The sequence below is a fragment of the Lithobates pipiens genome, unplaced genomic scaffold (genome assembly GCF_037356315.1).
Source record: "Lithobates pipiens isolate NorthernLeopardFrog02 unplaced genomic scaffold, aLitPip1_a1.2 Scaffold_13, whole genome shotgun sequence".
Lineage (NCBI taxonomy): Eukaryota > Metazoa > Chordata > Amphibia > Anura > Ranidae > Lithobates > Lithobates pipiens.
The window spans coordinates 228411161-228430949 of record NW_027507718.1 but is presented as its reverse complement, the minus strand read 5'-3'; the positions used below and the strand labels follow the sequence as shown (position 1 = coordinate 228430949).

Here is a 19789-nt window from a genome sequence, read left to right as displayed (position 1 = left end):
GAATGTTTACAGAATCACAAACAGAAAAACAAGAACAGAAATAAGTGCTTCTGCCTGTGTATGCCGAAGTGTGAATGGGGCCCACATGTGTATGTATATACTGTACGTGTTTACAAGCATACTCGTCTAAAGTCTGCAGATATGTATGACCCTGGACGCAGCTGTGCTCTACATTTTTTGTAGACTGCTGTACACGGCACACATTTCTGTGCGTAGACTATGTGCATGGCTCCATTGATTTCTATAGTGCTGCACAGACGGTGTGTGTTCAGAGCTGTGCACCCACACCTGTGTGAATGTCACATTGTGTTCATGTAGCCACTGTGTGCCAATTGACATCAATTGGACCCCCTGCATGGGGGTGAACGGAACACCTGAGTATGATGGAGGCAATTGATAATAAAGGGGACTCTGATGGGAGCATTTGATGTAAGGGGGGACTCTGATGGGGACATCTGATATAAGGGGAGACTCTGAAGGGGACATTTGATCTAAGGGAGGACTCTGGCTGGGAAATTTGAAGTAATAAGGGACTCTGATATTTGATACAAGGGGGCACTCTGATGGGGACATTTTAAGTAAGGAGGGAAGTCTAATGGGAGCAATTCATGTAAGGGCTACTCCAATGGGCACCTTTTATATAAGGAGTGACTCTGATATGGACATTTGATGAAAGGGAGGACTCTGGTGTGGACATCTGATGTAAGGAGGGACTCCAATGGGGACATTTGATGTGAGGGAAGACTCTGATGGGGACATTATATAATAAGAGGAACTCTGATGGAGATAATTTTATGTAAGGGAAAACACTGATGGGGACATTTTATGTAAGAGGGAACTCTGACGGGGGCAATTTATGTAAGAGGGGACCTTGATGGGGGGCAATTGATATAAGGAAAGATTCTGATGGGGACAATTGATGTAAATGGGCTGACTCTGATGAGGACATTTGATGTACAGTGGATATAGAAAATAATCAACCCCCTTTAAAAAAAATCGAATTGTAATGCTTGCAGCCTGAAATGAAGACAAACACTTCTTTTGGTTTATCCAGCAATGTATAACATCCAAGTTAAAGATATAACACCAACATGTCAGAAAACAAATAAAAAAAACAGAATCACTGAGTTGGAAAAAAAAATCACCCCCCTGTGTCAGTATTTTGTTGGGCAACATTTTGCTTTAATTACAGCCTTAGTCTGTTGGGCTATGTCTCTACTAACTTTGCACATCTAGACTGTAAAATATTTGCCCACTATTCTTTGCCGAACTGCTTAAGTTCAGTTAAATTTAATGGTGAATGTATGATAACCGCAAGTCATTCCACTGATTTTTAATGGGGTTTAAGTCTGAGCTTTGACTAGGCCATGTAAAGACATTCAACTTTTTCTCCTTCAACCAATGTGTGTTTATTTTTGCTTTGTGCTTTGGGTCATTTTCATGTTGGAAGGTAAATCTTCTTCCCATTGACAACTTTCTGGCAGAGGCCAGCAGATTTTCCTCGAATTTGATGGTATTTTGCCCCATCCATTTTTCCTTCTATCCTGACAAGTGTTCCAGTCCGTGCTGCAGAGAAACACCTCCATAAACAGGATATTATCTCCTCCATACTTTACTATAGGAATGGTGTTTCTATAGTAAATTTGGATGGTGAGCTGTATTGGATTTCTGCAAGACATATTGTTTGGTATTGAGGCCACAACACCTGACCACAACACCTTTTTCCATGTGGCTTCAGAATCTTCAAGGTGCGCTCAGTCGTGGCTGCATGTGGCCTTTCTTGAGGAGTGGCTTTTTTCTTGCAACCTCCCATACAAGCCATATTTGTGGAAAATTTGTGATATCGTTGTCAAATGCACACAATGACCACTCTTTGTCATAAATTCCTGTACCTGCTTCAGAGTTGCTGTAAAGCCTCTTGGTAGCCTCTCTGACCAGATTCCTCCTGGCTCTTTCATCCAATTTGGAGCGACGTCCTGATCCAGGGAGGGTCTGTGTTATACCAAATACCTTACACTTCTTAATAATAGACTTCATTGTGCTTCTAGGCATTGATAAAGCATTTTAAATGTTTTTGTTTCCATCTCCTGACTTGTGCCTGTCCACAGTTTTACCCAGGAGATCTTTTGACAGTGCCTTGCCACCCATAGTTGTTTGTTTGCTTCAGTTGCACTATCAGGAACTGAAATGCTCCCGGAAAGCTCTTTTCATGCTGAGCTAATGAAAATGACCACAGCTGATCACAGTTGAGATCAAATGGCTTTGTGAGCCATTAAGAAGGTGGTTAGCTACACCTGATTGCGTTTACATGTCACTTTTAGGAGAAGGTGATCCCTTTTCCAACTCAGTGATTCTGTTTTTGAATTTTGTTTCTGACATGTTTATGTTATATCTTTCATTTGGATGTTATACTGAGTTAATTTGTACAGTTTGTAATTTGTAATTTGTAAAGTTGTACTGAGTAAATACAGCTGTATAAAATAAAAACAGTGTCTGTCTTCATTTCAGACTGCAAAGCAACAAGATGTGATAATTTTAAAGGGGGCTATTCTTTTCTATACCCACTGTAAGTGAAGAATCTGATGAGCACATTTGATGTAAGGGGGGACTCTTATGAAGACAGTTGTAAGGAGGGATTCTGCTCTGGACAGTTTTATGTACTGAAACACTCAGATGCATACAGTTGATGTAAGGGGGCACCTTGACAAGGATAACTGATGTAAGGGGGGATTCTGATGTGGACCTTGATGTAAGGGGGAACTCTGACAATGTCTCTTCTTGTTCTAATGTGCCCAACAGCAGACAAACTAACAAAAAGTCACCCCGCACCTTTCCTGTTTCATGTTGAAGCAAAGAGAATGGTATAGACTGCATTCCCTCATTACAGAGGATTATTTTTATTTTGAAGCCAAGTATCATGAGAATTTCCTGTAATAGTCAAAGTTCTGGATGAATTGCTATACACATACAGGGATTTTTAGGTCACAAAGTAATCCCTCTCTGGCCAGTCCCTACTCCACTCTACTCTACTCTGCAACATGCAAAATACTTATTTGCTTGTAGCATACTTCACTAGGTATAGGGGGTTATTTAGAAAAGGCAAATCCACTTTGCACTGCAAGTGCACTTAGAAGTGCAGTCGCTCTAAATCTAAGGGGTAGATCTGAAATGAGTGGAAGCCCTTGCATGTCCCCCTCGGATCTACAGCGACTTTCCTTCCAAGTGCACTTGCAATGCAAAGTGGATTTTCCTTTAGTAAATAACCCCTATAGTGCCAATATGGGGCAGATAGACACAAGCTGTAGGAGATATACAGGTTCAGGTCTGGTCACTGACCCGCTCTACACAATAGAAATAAGATACATCTGTGCTCCAATCCAAATACTTTCTACATATATATATATATATAAAATCGATATAATATATATATAACCACACAGGTGTGGCTCTCTGGCCAGTCCCTATCTATCTATCTTTCTTATGCATCTTTCTTATCTATCTTAATTCTATCTGTCTATATTCATTTATTTTGCTAATTTCTTTGTTTTTAAATTATGTTGTCTATCTATCTATCTATCTATCTATCTATCTATCTATCTATCTATCTATCTATCTATCTATCTATCTATCTATCTATCTATCTATATATATATATATATTGTAGACATGTCACTGGAGAAGTGATCGAGGGGGTGTACATCTCACCTAGGTTGCTACACAGTGTGAGATGGTAAATCCAGGATGGATCAGTTTCTCAGCAGCGATATGCTGCTGAGTTGTTATTTAATTTTGCCGGGCCTGGGTTTATATGGAATGGCAGGTAGGTTTGGTAGAGGGACCTGTCATTCCACATCCCCCGATCCAGTTCTGGGTTTGGGATCAGGTGAGCTTGGATCCTAATTAGCCTGGGAAGCTAAAGGCTCTGTAGGGTCTGCAGGTGATTGCTTCTCAGCCAGGGAATGAACAATCTGTGTGTTGAAGGAAGCTGCAAGCACAGCCACTGCTGGAGCTAAAACTCACCCTGCGATATCCAGGCGAAAGACGCTGTGTTTGTAAGTGTCAGATAGGTGAGCAGAACCTGTTAGTAAGCGCCCAGCCGGGCTAGGACTTTTATTTTTGTTGTACTTAGAAAGCACGGTGTTGCTGTATATTTTGTTTGCTGGACTGTTTGTACCACGAATAAACGCCAAGATCTGCTTTATAAATTCCAAGTCTGCTGTGAACTGTGTCCAAACACACCCTACCCCGGGAAGATCCCTTACAATTGGTGGAGGTAGCGGGCAACGCGGTTGCTAGGGGCAACGGTGTGGACAGACTTGGCTACAGCTGCTGATGTCCTGGGTGAAAGCTGCAACTACACTCCAAAAACAGTCCAGCAACATGGAGGAGATGCTGAAGCAGTTTATGCAAGTGAGTTTGCAACAACAGCAGGCTCAGACAGAGGCCAATAGACGACATGAACAGTCCATGGCTGAACAACAGCAGATGATGGCTGCACAACAGCAGGCGCAGACAGAGGCCAATAGACGACATGAACAGTCCATGGCTGCACAACAGCAGATGATGGCTGCACAACAGCGGATGCATAAGGAAGAGTTGCAAGCTTTGCGCCAAAGCCAACAACAACTTATCGAGCACCTGATAGTAAATCGAGAGGCGCCTGTGGTTGCTAATCCACCCACAATGGAGGGAGCCGCTCCAGAGATTTTTTCTGGGAGAAGGACTGTGCAGAAAGCGCTGCAAAAGATGACTGCTGAGGACGATGTTGAGGCCTATCTAACAGTATTTGAGCGCGTGGCTGAGCGAGAGAAGTTACCAGCCGCTGAGTGGGCAGAGGTAATTGCGCCCTATTTAACAGGTGAACCTCAAAAGGCCTACTATGACCTCAGTGAGCAAGAGGTTAAGGACTATACTCGGCTAAAAGAGGAGATGCTTGCCCGACTAGGAGTTACTACTGCAGTCCGTGCCCGGAGGGTACGCAACTGGAGCTACAGTCTGGACAAATCAGCGAGGTCCCAGATGTATGACCTAATCCATTTGGCAAGAAAGTGGTTGGAGCCAGACACTTCTACTCCTGCACAAATCCTAGAGAAGGTCGTGATGGATCGCTACCTCCGAGCCCTTCCTACTGACTTGCAACGCTGGGTGGGACAAGGTGATCCTAAGAATGCAAACGAACTTGTCAACCTTGTGGAGAGGTTCCAGGCGACTGAGGACTACCTCCGTGATGTTCCTGCAGCATCTTCACCTCCCCGGAGCGCCAGATCTGTGCCGTCAGCTGGTAAGAGACTTCCATCTATTGGGGGAGTGTGGAGGGGTGCTGATGGGGGGAAAAGGGCTCAAGTGGTGTCTCAGGGACAAAAGACTGGTGATGGTCCCGGGTGGCTAAGGGGCTCTGAAAAGGACTCCTTGCCAAAGAGACCAGGCCCTATCCAGTGTTGGAGATGCCATGAGGCGGGACACGTGTCGGCCCATTGCCCTCTTACCTCTGAACCCATGGAATGTGACGCTAGCAGGCGTCAGTCGCTATTTGCGGAACCATCTTGTGCTGCAGTTCCTGGACTAGAGACTGAACCGCAAATCTGCAACATCACAATCAATGACTTTCCTGTTAAAGCGTTAATGGACTCAGGAAGCCTTGTAACCTTGGTGCATGCTAGCCTGGTGACTGGGGACTTAGAGTCTAAAAAGTATATGAGTGTTGTGTGCATACATGGTGATACAAAAGTGTACCCTATAGTGCTGGCTAAAGTCGGGACTGAACAAGGCACCGTACAATATGAAGTGGGTGTGGTTAAAAACCTCATGCATAATGTAATATTGGGGCGCGATTTTCCATTATTCTGGGCTCTTTGGGAAAAAAGAAAAATCCCCAAAAGGAGTGAGGATACCTCTAAGGGGGTTGCCTTGTCCACTGTGAATGATAAAAATGTGCAGGATGAAAATGATTGTTTTCCTTTGCAGGTCCTGGCTGGGGAGGAGGAGGCTCCTCCCACTGAGCAAAATATACTAGACTTAGAGGTGTCTAGCGATAATTTTGGGACTGCACAATTACAGGACCCCACTCTCAAAAATGCGAGAGAGCAGGTTGCTGTTATGAACGGGGTACCTCAGGAACCAGATGCTGAAAAAAGATTTCCACATTTTTCGGTGACTAATGATCTTTTCTATAGAGTCAATAAGGTTAAAGATGAGATTGTGGAACAGCTTCTGGTACCTAAGCCGTACCGGCGTCAGGTGCTTGACATGGCACATAACCATGTTCTTGGGGGACACTTGGGGACTGACAAAACGCGAGAGAGGGTTCTCCAGAGGTTTTTTTGGCCGGCCATATATGATGACATTAAAAAATACTGTGAGTCGTGCCCCACATGTCAGGTTAGTGCCCCAGTGTCACATTTTCGCAGTCCTTTGGTTTCGCTCCCTATTATAGAGGTGCCTTTTGAGCGTATTGCCATGGATTTAGTGGGTCCCATTGTAAAGTCAGCTAGAGGACACCAGTATATTTTGGTAGTCCTGGATTATGCGACCCGCTATCCTGAGGCTGTACCCTTAAGAAACACTGCATCTAAAACAATTGCACGTGAGTTGTTTTATATGTTCTCTAGGACTGGGATCCCCAAAGAAATCCTAACTGACCAAGGTACGCCATTTATGTCGAAAGTAATGAAGGAATTATGCAGACTATTTAAAATCTCACACATCCGTACCTCTGTGTACCACCCCCAGACGGACGGATTGGTGGAGAGATTTAATAAAACTTTGAAACATATGTTGAAGAAAGTGGTGGCAAAAGATGGTCGTGACTGGGATCATTTATTACCCTACCTCATGTTTGCTATTAGGGAGGTGCCCCAAGCGTCCACAGGGTTCTCACCATTCGAGTTGGTCTATGGTCATCACCCTAGGGGTCTACTAGACATTGCAAAAGAGACATGGGAGAATGAGTCCACCCCATACAAGAGTGTTATTGAGCATGTAGCACAAATGCAGGACCGTATAGCCACTGTAATGCCCCTGGTAAGGGAACACCTCCAGAGAGCTCAAGAGGCCCAAAGTAGAATTTACAACCGGTCCGCAAGAATCAGGACATTCAACCCAGGCGATAGGGTCCTTATACTAGTCCCCACTGTTGAGAGTAAATTCTTGGCGAAGTGGCAAGGTCCTTATGAAATTGTTGAAAAGATCAGTGAGGTGAACTACAAGGTGCACCAACCAGGTAGAAGGAAGCCTTTCCAAGTTTATCACATAAACTTGATCAAGCCCTGGAAAGACAGGGAATCCTTGGGGGCGACAAATACTGTTAATAATTTGTCACAACCAATCCCTCCAGTCAAGGTAGGTGATACTCTATCAGTGTCACAGAAACAGGAGGCTCAGGAATTTTTACAGAAAAACAAAAACAAATATCTGGGCTACATTGTTGGAAGAGGATTGGTTAGGCCACAGCTAAATAAAATTGAGGCAATACAGAATTGGCCTAGACCCCTGACAAGGAAACAGGTTAGAGCTTTCCTGGGTATTACGGGTTATTACCGTAGATTTGTGCCGAACTTTGCCTCAGTTGCTGCTCCGCTAACTGACTTGACAAAGGGCGGAAAGACAGCAATGGTCACGTGGACCCCAGAGGCCGAGGAGGCTTTCCAAAGCCTTAGGTCTGCCTTGTGCCAACCACCTGTGTTAGTCACCCCCGATTTCAGGCGAGAATTTCTGGTCCAGACAGATGCCTCTAGCACAGGCTTAGGTGCAGTACTCTCACAAGTAGTGAATGGTGAGGAGCATCCGGTGACGTACTTGAGTAGAAAACTAACCCCGGCCGAGAAAAATTATGCCATTGTGGAGCGAGAATGTTTGGCAGTGAAGTGGGCCCTAGAATCTTTAAAGTATTACTTGCTAGGCAGGAAATTCAAGTTGGTGACAGACCATGCCCCCCTAACATGGATGAAGTTAAACAAGGAGAGAAATGCAAGAGTGACTAGATGGTTTCTCTCCCTACAAAACTTTAATTTCACTGTGGAACACAGGTCAGGGAAATTACAGGCAAATGCTGACGCATTGTCAAGGGTAAGTTGTCTGTGGGGACAAAAGGCTCAGCCCTCCGGTCTGAAAAAGAGGGGGGGGATATGTAGACATGTCACTGGAGAAGTGATCGAGGGGGTGTACATCTCACCTAGGTTGCTACACAGTGTGAGATGGTAAATCCAGGATGGATCAGTTTCTCAGCAGCGATATGCTGCTGAGTTGTTATTTAATTTTGCCGGGCCTGGGTTTATATGGAATGGCAGGTAGGTTTGGTAGAGGGACCTGTCATTCCACATCCCCCGATCCAGTTCTGGGTTTGGGATCAGGTGAGCTTGGATCCTAATTAGCCTGGGAAGCTAAAGGCTCTGTAGGGTCTGCAGGTGATTGCTTCTCAGCCAGGGAATGAACAATCTGTGTGTTGAAGGAAGCTGCAAGCACAGCCACTGCTGGAGCTAAAACTCACCCTGCGATATCCAGGCGAAAGACGCTGTGTTTGTAAGTGTCAGATAGGTGAGCAGAACCTGTTAGTAAGCGCCCAGCCGGGCTAGGACTTTTATTTTTGTTGTACTTAGAAAGCACGGTGTTGCTGTATATTTTGTTTGCTGGACTGTTTGTACCACGAATAAACGCCAAGATCTGCTTTATAAATTCCAAGTCTGCTGTGAACTGTGTCCAAACACACCCTACCCCGGGAAGATCCCTTACAATATATATATAATCTCTTATTCTATCTATCTATATAATTATATCTATCTCTCTATCTTGTTCTATCTATCTACCCCAACCATCTACTATATGAGGGTGACAGTACAGTGCTGTGTGTATATACAAAGATCCCATTTGCATTACCTGTGTACCCAACCATCAACGCTCTATACATTGTATTGTATTTTGCTTACTCCTGACCACTGCAGATGATAAACTATGGTGTACAATACATAATTCTGAAAAAAAGGGTTCATGTTTCAATGATTGCTGATTTTAATGCAGTTCAACATTAAGGAAGGCTCAGACAAAGTGATGCTTTTTTGTGTGCAGAAAGGCATATGTACAGTATGGAAAAAGATTAATTTGAAAAAAAAAGTCCATTTGTCCTGAGGTTTATGTGTGTCAGTGAGACTGTCACCTGTTGCACAGTAATTTTGCGTATTTTGTAAATACAAGGGTTGCGGCATATGTGTGCAGTGTGTACAGTGAATAGGCACAGGTTCTATTTGATTGTCCCCTTTAAACCAATCCCACCATAAGATGTAATCTGGCTATCCCCTCTATTTATCAACTTGTTTCTGGATTCTCTCCCAGGATGCCCTGGGTATTTCAGAGTTCTAGTCATGTTCACATTATGTCACACTTTATTGATGTTTTAAGTTTAAAACCCCTCCAGATTGACCTTATAGGCATTGCTAAATTGTACATATCGTTTATACAAGCTAAATATTTGTTGGAATGGGGAGCATTATTTTGTGGGCTTGCATAAAAATGAGCATGGTCAGTAGGGTGTCCCCAGATTTCCTTCTCATCTCTTGACCTTATATTAGTGTAAACAGAAAAGTATCACGGACAGTTCCCAACTGTGTCGTTGCAAGTACACTAATGCGGCTACGATCACCTGCCACTGTATTGAACCTTCAGAAACACGCAAAGAAGAAAATCCTGCTGTCCGCAATATTAGGAAATGAAAGGATACAAAGAAAAAAAGAGGAAAGAGTAAAATTAATAAGTGAAATGCTGATTGTGTACAGGAAACATTGCATCTCAGAGAGTCCATTTAATGAGAGAAATTCAATAAAGCATTAACATCACTTTCCTGGTGGTAGCTCCTTTCCTCCCTGGCCTCTGTGTTCATCATAATGACAGGTACATGGCCGAGGAGTTTTGTAGTATGGATGGTCGATATCTGAAGAGGAACTGAGAGATTTGTTCCCCATCAGGTCCACTTTACTTTTGTTTGACAGTACATGGCAGTGGGCAGATTTGAAAGCCACTCTTGGGCCTTGTTGTTCATTAACAGTAAGGTGGACATGATGGGTAATTTGACTCAGACCCTATGTAATAGATAATAAAAGCCAATCACATATCCGTCATACAGTATGTGTATCTCCCAATTGTCATAGTTCATACTTACCAGTACAGATGCAGTTGATTTAATTTGTTTATTGGCTGCAGTAACCAAGTAATATGTCTTATTATGTGACAGGAGTCAATTTGGAGTTGTCATCTTCATCACAGCAGTAATCAGTACACTGTTGTCATTTGTGAAGCCTACAGTCAATGCCTATGTTTTGAACTGTATAACCATCCACATACTGTATGTTCTGGTGAAGGAGATAAGAAAGTAAGTTGTGCACAGAGTTTATAATTACTGTATATCTTATTTATACAATAGATGTTTCCTGGCTCCTCTTTATAGACACAAATGCATGACAATGTGGATTTTTGTTCCAGGATTAAAGTGGTTGTAAACCCTTACAAACCACTTTGACCTACAGGTAAACCTAGATTAAGGCTTACCTATAGGTCCAAGAAATATCTCCTAAATCTATACGGTTTAGGAGATATTTACAAAAAGACAGGCACCGCTGTCTACGGCGCATGCACCCTAGACAGTGGCGCGCAGGCGCACTGAGCAGGCCGCAGATCATGGCGATATGCCGCTCATGTCGGCTCCCATGCGCATGCGCAGGGCCGGTGCTAGACTATTTTGCACCTTAGGCAAGACCAGCTACTTGCGCCCCCCCCCCCCCCCCAAAAAAAAAAAAAACATACACTGCATGGCTTTGTGAGGTGTCATTAAATAATAGCACAACACACTCTTTGATCACAGATCCCAGTGTGTATTGTGTGACAATCTGTCAGTTTTAATTATTTCACTGTGAACACCAGGGCCAATTGCAAGTGCGACCGTTCAGCCTGGATTACGAGCATCATGGGCCTGGTTCTGAAGATTTTGGTGGGCTCTGGATTATGAAGCCCCTTGCCCTGAATTATACATTAAAATTTTCTTTACAGGCCCGCCTTAACCATCACTTGTGCCTAGGCATGCCTTTCATCACCACCCACTGCATCTGGGACCCCTTTCCTCATCATCTACTGTGCCTGCAGCCTCCCTTGCTTTACCACCCACTGCACCCACAGCCCTCTTCCCTCACCACCCAACATACCTGTAGCCCCCCTTTATTGCAGAAATACTACAGGAGAGGGTCACAGACTGCAAAACGTACTACAGGAGAGGGTCAGAGACTGCCGACAGGGTACAGGAGAGGGTCAGAGACTGCAGACAGGGTACAGGAGAGGGTCAGAGACTGCAGACAGGGTACAGGAGAGGGTCAGAGACTGCAGACATGATACAGGAGAGGGTCAGAGACTGTAGACATGATACAGGAGAGGGTCAGAGACTGCATACATAGTACAGGAGAGGGTCAGAGACTGCGGACATAGTACAGGAGATGGTCAGAGACTGCGGACATAGTACAGGAGATGGTCAGAGACTGGGGACATAGTACAGGAGAGGGTCAGAGACTGCAGACAGGGTACAGGAGAGGGTCAGACACTGCAAAACGTACTACAGAAGAGGGTCAGAGACTGCAGACATAGTACAGGAGAGGGTCAGAGACTGCAGACATGGTAGAGGAGATGGCCAGAGACTGCAGACATGGTAGAGGAGATGGCCAGAGGCTGCAGACATAGTACAGGAGAGGGTCAGAGACTGCGGACATAGTACAGGAGATGGTCAGAGACTGCGGACATAGTACAGGAGATGGTCAGACACTGGGGACATAGTACAGGAGAGGGTCAGAGACTGGGGACATAGTACAGGAGAGGGTCAGAGACTGGGGGCATAGTACAGGAGAGGGTCAGAGACTGGGGACATAGTACAGGAGAGGGTCAGAGACTGGGGACATAGTACAGGAGAGGGTCAGAGACTGGGGACATAGTACAGGAGAGGGTCAGAGACTGGGGACATAGTACAGGAGAGGGTCAGAGACTGGGGACATAGTACAGGAGAGGGTCAGAGACTGGGGACATAGTACAGGAGAGGGTCAGAGACTGCGGACATAGTACAGGAGAGGGTCAGAGACTGCAGACATGATACAGGAGAGGGTCAGAGACTGCAGACATGGTACAGGAGAGGGTCAGAGACTGCAGACATGATACAGGTGAGGGTCAGAGACTGCATACATGATACAGGAGAGGGTCAGAGACTGCATACATAGTACAGGAGAGGGTCAGAGACTGCATACACAGTACAGTAGACGGTCAGAGACTGCAGACATAGTACAGGAGAGGGTCAGAGACTGCAGACATGATACAGGAGAGGGTCAGAGACTGCAGACATGGTACAGGAGAGGGTCAGAGACTGCAGACATGATACAGGTGAGGGTCAGAGACTGCAGACATGATACAGGTGAGGGTCAGAGACTGCATACATGATACAGGAGAGGGTCAGAGACTGCATACATAGTACAGGAGAGGGTCAGAGACTGCAGACATGGTACAGGACAGGGTCAGAGACTGCAGACATGATACAGGAGAGGGTCAGAGACTGCAGACATAGTACAAGTGTTTCCTAGGCTAGCAGTGACCAGTGTGGAAAAACATTGATCACTGCACTGTGTAAACAGGAGTTTACAAGATATAACAATGTGCCAAAAAACAAAAAAACTAACAATAATTTCTTAAGCAAAGGAGGACAGTAAATGGTTAACAGGTCTGAGATGCTCCCAGCCTGACCAACCTAATTCCTTCAAAGATAAATAAAAGGTCAAACAAATCATGGATGGACACATATAGCTATAGAAACAGCAGTCATTGCAGGTCTTGCAGAAGTCTAATCAGCATTCTCCTGTCCTGTGTTAAAGAGGAAGTAAACCCTGATGGGTTTACTTCCTCTCTTTTTCCCTGCAAAGGTAAAGCATAATGGACTACTATGCATCGCATAGTAGCTCATTATGTGTCACTTACCTGACACAGGAGCCAGCGAAGTCGCCGCTGTCCCCTGTAGTCCGCCGCATCCATGTTGCTGGTGGCGTCTCGCAGCTCCGACGAATCACAGCGGCGCAACCGCGATGACGTCACTCCCGCGCATGCGCACGGGAGTCGACAAATTAGGCAAATCCATTCTTGGATTTGCCGCATTTAGTGCGCCTGCGCGCCGCTGTCTACGGCGCATGCGCCGTAGACAGCGGTGCCCATTTTCGGGCAAATATCTCCTAAACCATATAGGTTTAGGAGATATTGCTTGGACCTACAGGTAAGCCTTAATCTAGGCTTACCTATAGGTCCAAGTTGTTTGGAAGGGTTTACTTCCTCTTTAAGTGTAAATAAAAACACAGATAAGAAGCAGAGTGAGAAGAGGAGGGGAAGTCCTCCCGATCAGTGTGATCTCTGCATATCCTACACACAGCACCAGAGAAGGAGAACACTGATACGTTTCTGCAGCCAGCATTGTGACAGGTTTTATCTCATACCTTCCCCATGCTCAGGTATGTTGTGTCCTCTCCATCCTGCCCTGCTCTGGCCAACATCTTTTGGTCAAATGTGGCGGGCTGGACAATATGATTGGCTAAGGAGTTAGTGGGAGGCGGAGCAACTTAGCAGTCACGCCCTCCCACTCAGAAGAGGAGCGCTATTGGCTGCCTGCCTTGTTACACAGACTTCCCTCTCCCTCCAGCATTGTGAAATCCTGGGAGGGAGAGGGGAGAAGCTGCACACCACACGGCTACCACCCGCCCGCCGCACTGAACTCCTTGCTCTCCGGGTCCCCTGTCAGTGGCTCTGCCGGGAGCTTGGGGGTGGGAGAAGAGGAAGAAAGGGGGAGGCAAGGGTCGGCTGCGCCCCTAGGCGGCAGTGCGCCCTAGGCGGCTGCCTAATCCGCCTAGTGGGTGCACCGGCCCTGCGCATGCGCAGGAGTGACGTCATCGCGGCTCCGGCGAATCAAGAAGAGGAAAGTAGATTACCAATACAGTAAGTAAAGGTAAAAAGGTTACATGAATTAATAATACATATGCAAATGAGGTATATGAAAGAAAAGAAATTACAAACAATAAAACAACAATCACATGATTGTACATGAATATTGAATATAAACATTGCATAAAGAACAATAATTAGGGTAAACAGGTAAGTGAGACAGCATCTTACCAGGTGGATCAAGGCTCATTAAATTGTGTAGTCCAAAAAATAGAAAATAATGTACACCGTATTGTGCACCTAGTCAGGGTAAAGAAAGCCGCACAGATAAACCGCAGAGACCCCAAAACAATCTGTAGAGATGGACATTTCAATTAGAATGATGCAGTAGGGGCTATATTGAATTAACTGGGTAATACTGAAGAAAACAAATTGCGGAAAAAATATACCTGAAAATAGTTAAGGTAGCCTGCGTTGAATCAATCGAGCCGTCAAGCCGTATTCCATAGTTGGGAAAATATTGCCAGATTTGATAAGTAGATTGCTAAATGACTGCCCACCTGTATATAAATCACAAAGGGAGGTCATATCTGTCAGTACCAAAAATCTTCTAAACGGACCACCGATTATAGTTTGTTTTAAGTAATAAGATGACACAAAAGTGAGGTAAAATAAAAAAGATTTACCTATAAGAGCAGTATCAGCCTCCTAATAAAGCCGTGGGGAACTGCCTGCTGCAGTACACAATAAGTGAACACCGGAGCCAAAAGTGATCCGACCGCATCAATTGCCAAGACGGCACTATATCCAGGTGGGCAGTCATTTAGCAATCTACTTATCAAATCTGACAATATTTTAGTTAATACAAGGCGTTCTCTGATTGGACGAGGGTATTGTGACATCATCAGCCCCTCCACTCCACCTCATTTACATTTTTTATATCTCTGATTTAACCTATTAAAAGTATATTAAAATTCTTTTTCCCCTATTAACAAATAGTTAACTCTCAATTAAGACTATTCTAATGCTGCACCATCGAGGGATCCACCTTACCAAACTACTCCCGAACCAGAGTAGTCATAACTCATGATAATACAAAATGTATTATAGTAGCATATCTATTGTGACAAAAGGAAAAGGAGTGTAGGAGTCTGAATTGGAGGTCTCTTTTTTGATGTAAAACCTCCTTAGCATTTAACTGGTCATATAATATTTTTTTTCACTTATTATACACAGGTGCACTGACAAGGACATCATTAATTTGGCATTCATGTCATTTTATTTGTGGCTATTGGCCATTTCTTGCTGGCTTAGTGATCGCCTCTGCTGTAATTTTTGGAAAAGGATCAACTTCTGTTACTTGCATAGCTTCTGGTAAGAACAGCTAATATATATATATGAGTTATGTATCGAATTATAGAGCAGTGGTCTCCAAACTAAGGCCCAGAGGCCAGATGCGGCCCTTTGCATGCCAGACCCCCGGGGCACTATTCCTCTCACTGATATGAGATACTATTCTGCCATATGACTTCAACAATGGGGCAACATTTCTGCCACTGATACCAATAATGGGGCATAATTCCTCCCTATGATGCCTACGATGTGGCACTATTCCTCTCCCTAACACCAAATGTGGGAATGTTTACTCCCACTGAAGCCAGGAAAATTTCCACTCCTGCTGGCCACAGTCCAGCCCCCCAAAGTCTGAAGAACAATAAACCGGCCCTTTGTTTAGAAAGTTTGGAGACCCCTGTTATAGAGAATAGAATTTCAAAAGAAAAGTTTGGCTGGTTTACTGGATCCCTAGAGCATGTTCAATTTGAAAAGTGAATTTTTACTTGTCTTAACCACTTAAGCCCTGGACCATTTTCCAGCTAAAGGGCCAAGCCCTTTTTTACGATTCGGCACTGCGTCGATTTAACTGGCAATTGGGCGGTCGTGTGACATGGCTCCAAAACAAAATCGATGTCCTTTTTTCCCCACAAATAGAGCTTTCTTTTGGTGGTATTTGATCACCCCTGCGGTTTTTATTTTTTGCACTATAAACAAAAAAAGAGCGACAATTTTGAAAAAAAAATGCATTATTTTTTACATTTTACTATAATAAATATTCCCCAAAAATATATAAAAAAAAATATTTTTCCTCAGTTTAGGCCGATACGTATTCTTCTACATATTTTTGGTAAAAAAAATCTCAATAAGCGTTTATTGATTGGTTTGCGCAAAAGTTATAGGGTCTACAAAATAGGGGATAGTTTTATGGCATTTTTATTAATAATTTTTTTTTACTAGTAATGGCGGTGATCAGTCTGACAATTTTGACACATTTTTGGGACCATTGGCATTAATACAGCAATCAGTGCAATTAAAAATGCACTGATTACTGTAAAAATGTCACTGGCAGTGAAGGAGTTAACCACTAGGGGGCAGTGTAGGGGTTAAGTGTGTTTGTTTTTTTAACTGTAGGGGGCGTGGCTTGGCGTCTGACGCCACTGATCATCTTTCCCTATAATAGGGAACAGACGATCAGTGACAGCCTCAGTAGGAAGCACAAGGAGAGGTTTGTTTACACTTACCTCTCCTCGTTCTTCAGCTCTGTGACCCGATCGCGGATCTCACGGCCATGGTCACAGAGCTCAGGACCGGGCACTTAAAGGGCAACGTACCTGTACATGCTTGTGCCCAGCCGTGCCCTTCTGCCGACGTACATTGGCGTGAAGCGGTCCTTAAGCGGTTAAAATGGTTCTAAAGTCATAGCGTTACAGTAGCGGTATTACCCACTCACCTCCCTAAATACTTAGGGAGCCATTGGCTCCTGCTGCTGTCAATCAAATCCTGTTAGGAGAGAGTGGGAGGGTGGAGCCAAGTGGCGCTGTTTGTGTCAATGGATGCACACAGCCTGGTTTAGGAGCAAGCCTGGACGTCTGCCCCATAGCAGAGATCAACAGTGGAGGACCCCATAAGAGGAGGTTTGGGGCTGCTCTGTGCAATTGTACAGAGCAGGTAAGTATAACATGTTTGTTATTTTGGGGGGGAAACCAGCCTTTATAATAGCTTTAATGAAAGAGTTGAAGGTAAGTGAAAATTCACTTCACAAAGAATATTAAATCATGTGCAAGGAAAAAAAAAAGATTTTTGCTTGCACTTGATTGGATAATGTAACAAAACTAAGTAAAAATGTAACATTTCTTACATTGATGGTTAGTGTGAGAAAAAATTACCCTGTACATTGGTGATCAGTAGAAGGAAAAATACCCCATTATGTGGGTGGTCAGAAGAAGGAAGAATTCTCCTTTAAGTTGGTGGTCAGTAGAAGGAAGATGGCTCCCTCGTGTGTGTTCAGTAGAAAGAAGAATGCTCCCTTGCGTGTGTGGTCAGTAGGAAAAAGAATGCTCATATATGTGGCGGGACAATACAAGGAAGAACATCATCTTATGTGGATGGTCAGATGGAATGCTCCTTAACATTGGTGGTCAGTAGAAGGAAGAATACCCTCTTATGTTGGTTGCCAGTTGAAGGAAGAATGTTCCCTTGCACTGGTGGTCAGTAGGCAGAAAGATTCTCTCCTGAGTTGGTGGTCAGTAGAAGAATGAAAGCTTCCTTAGGTGTGCAATCATTATGAAGAATACTGTTTACTTGGGTCGTCAATAGAAGGAAGACTGCCCCCTTGCATTGGTAGTTAGTAGGAAGATAAATCCCTCTTGCATTGGAGGCCAGTGAGAGGAATATTGCTCCCTTATGTTGCTGGTTTGTAGGAGGAAAATTGCCCACTGACTATCCATTACCTGCCAGTGCAAGAACTATAAGGCAGAATCTCCAGCGACAAGATTATATGCAGAGCATAATAAATACTCACCTGGATCCAGGTGTAATTTCCTCGCTGCCAGGATTGGTGACGCGTGACTTCCTGCAGTGTTTTCATCAATGATAAAACAGTGGCACATTCATCTTAACAGTGAGGGAGAGAAGCTTGGCACTAAAGCTGGCCATACACCTATAGATTATCTGCAGATTTTCTATGGTTAGATGGAAAAAGTGGGAGATTCCTCCATCCACACAGATTAGCGAACATGGAGAAATCTGTTGCACTTTTTCCATCTAACCATAGAAAATCTGCAGATAATCTATAGGTGTATGGCCAGCTTTAGAGTGTATTGCTTCTGATCTGCATAATAATCCTGTCCCTGGCATATAGTATCACTAGTGTGACTTGACCCTAAGCCCCGGTACACACAGTTGGACATTCTGACCACAAAATCGGCCAGAATTTTTCTGACGGATTATGTCCAAAGCTGGTTTTGCAGATCGTTCGTAACGTGATGACGTTAGTTCGTTACGATAGGACTACGTTCAGGCTAGTAGCCAATAGCTTTAGTCTCGTAATTTGATCTGAGCATGTGTGGCACTCTGTCCGATCATAATTCTCTACAAACGATCGGACAAAGTCCGATCAGATCATGTTGTCGGAAAATTTTATATCCAGCTCTCAAACTTTGTTGGTCGGACAATCCGACGGAAAAAGTCTGATGGAGCCTACACACGGTCGGATTATCCGACAACACGGTCCGATCGGACATTTTCCGTCGGAATGTTCGACCGTGTGTACAAGGGACAAGGGCTAACAAATGTACACATCAACATGCATACACTAAACACATAAACACACATACATATTAACACATATACATTAAGGGCTAATTCACAAGCAGCTGGTGTGCAGTGCAGTCTGGCGGGATCACTGTAGTGCCAATGCACTGATATTGGCACATTGCACTATTTACTTTTTTTAAGAAAAGATCATATCATAAAGTTAACTGGCCGGCCTCGCAGCGCAAGGTGGGGGGTTGCCTTACTTATACCACTGGCCTAATGTCCACAGTCTGGGCATACTCATTCTAGGTAATGTGTAAATGTAACACTTGCAGATAATGATTCTCTTTCAAGGAAATAAGCAGGTTTCCATTACAATTACTTGAATTTTCCTTTCTCCACTTTAAATGAACCAAGCAGCACAGTGTTACTGTTAATGTGATAGTATTTAATGCAAATCTCTTTTGAATGTATTTATTGCATATACAGTACATGTAGCTGACTGTGATTTCTGTCTATTTTTTTGATTCTCACAGGCACATCTTCATTTGTCTGACTGTATGCCACGTTAATACCGTATTTGCCTACTTCGATGCTCAGTATGAGATTCCTGAATGTAATCTTCAAGTTCAGTATTGGCCGCTCAAGTCCACAAGATTTGGATTGCCCTATTTAGCCATTGCCACGAAAAAAGACGTTAAAAAGCACTGCTAACTCATAAGATTCCATCAAATGTTGCAACACTAAAGTAGCCAAAATCAGAAATCTTCATCTGAATTTACTGCAGTTGAGATTAGTCTTATGCGGGTTCAATTAAGGCTCTCATCAGACCCACTCCTGTGATAAATGGAACTTCAAATCCTGATGGGCATCTAAATGTGCCTTTGGTATAATGTCCGTTGTGTATCCTGGAACAAGAGCTATAACAGTAATAGAGATTGTGGTTATTTTTTACCTGGATGGGGATTAACAGGTAGACCTGTACAGCACAAAATATTGATCATTGGACGTCTTCCTGTATCAACCTTGTCTGGGAGGGAAGTTACTGTTTTCTGCAATGACTGTATCCAGACTTTTATGCATTGGGGAATGCCAGGGAAACACAATCAGGTGTTCTGTAATTATGTGTACATATTATGGACAGCACTGTTTTATTCAACATATATTACAATTGTGTGTAAAATAGTTGCTATCAAGATGTTTTGAAAAAAAAAATTTTTTTTTCAGTGTAAATAATGGGCAATCCATGGAGTGGATCCATGTTATC

At 43.9% G+C, this 19789-nt stretch overlaps 1 protein-coding gene across 3 annotated transcripts in view; it reads left to right on the top strand.

The window, feature by feature from the left end:
* Positions 1-19705, top strand: part of ACER1 (alkaline ceramidase 1) — a 74238-nt gene extending 54533 nt beyond the window's left edge. For all 3 annotated transcript variants that reach the window (XM_077476302.1, XM_077476303.1, XM_077476305.1), the window contains exons 5-7: positions 10220-10357; positions 15169-15306; positions 19059-19705. In XM_077476302.1, coding sequence (XP_077332428.1) covers positions 10220-10357; positions 15169-15306; positions 19059-19236 — 454 coding nt within the window. In that variant the 3' untranslated portion in view covers positions 19237-19705. The remainder of the gene's footprint in view (positions 1-10219; positions 10358-15168; positions 15307-19058) is intronic.
* The last annotated feature ends 84 nt before the right edge of the window (positions 19706-19789 follow it).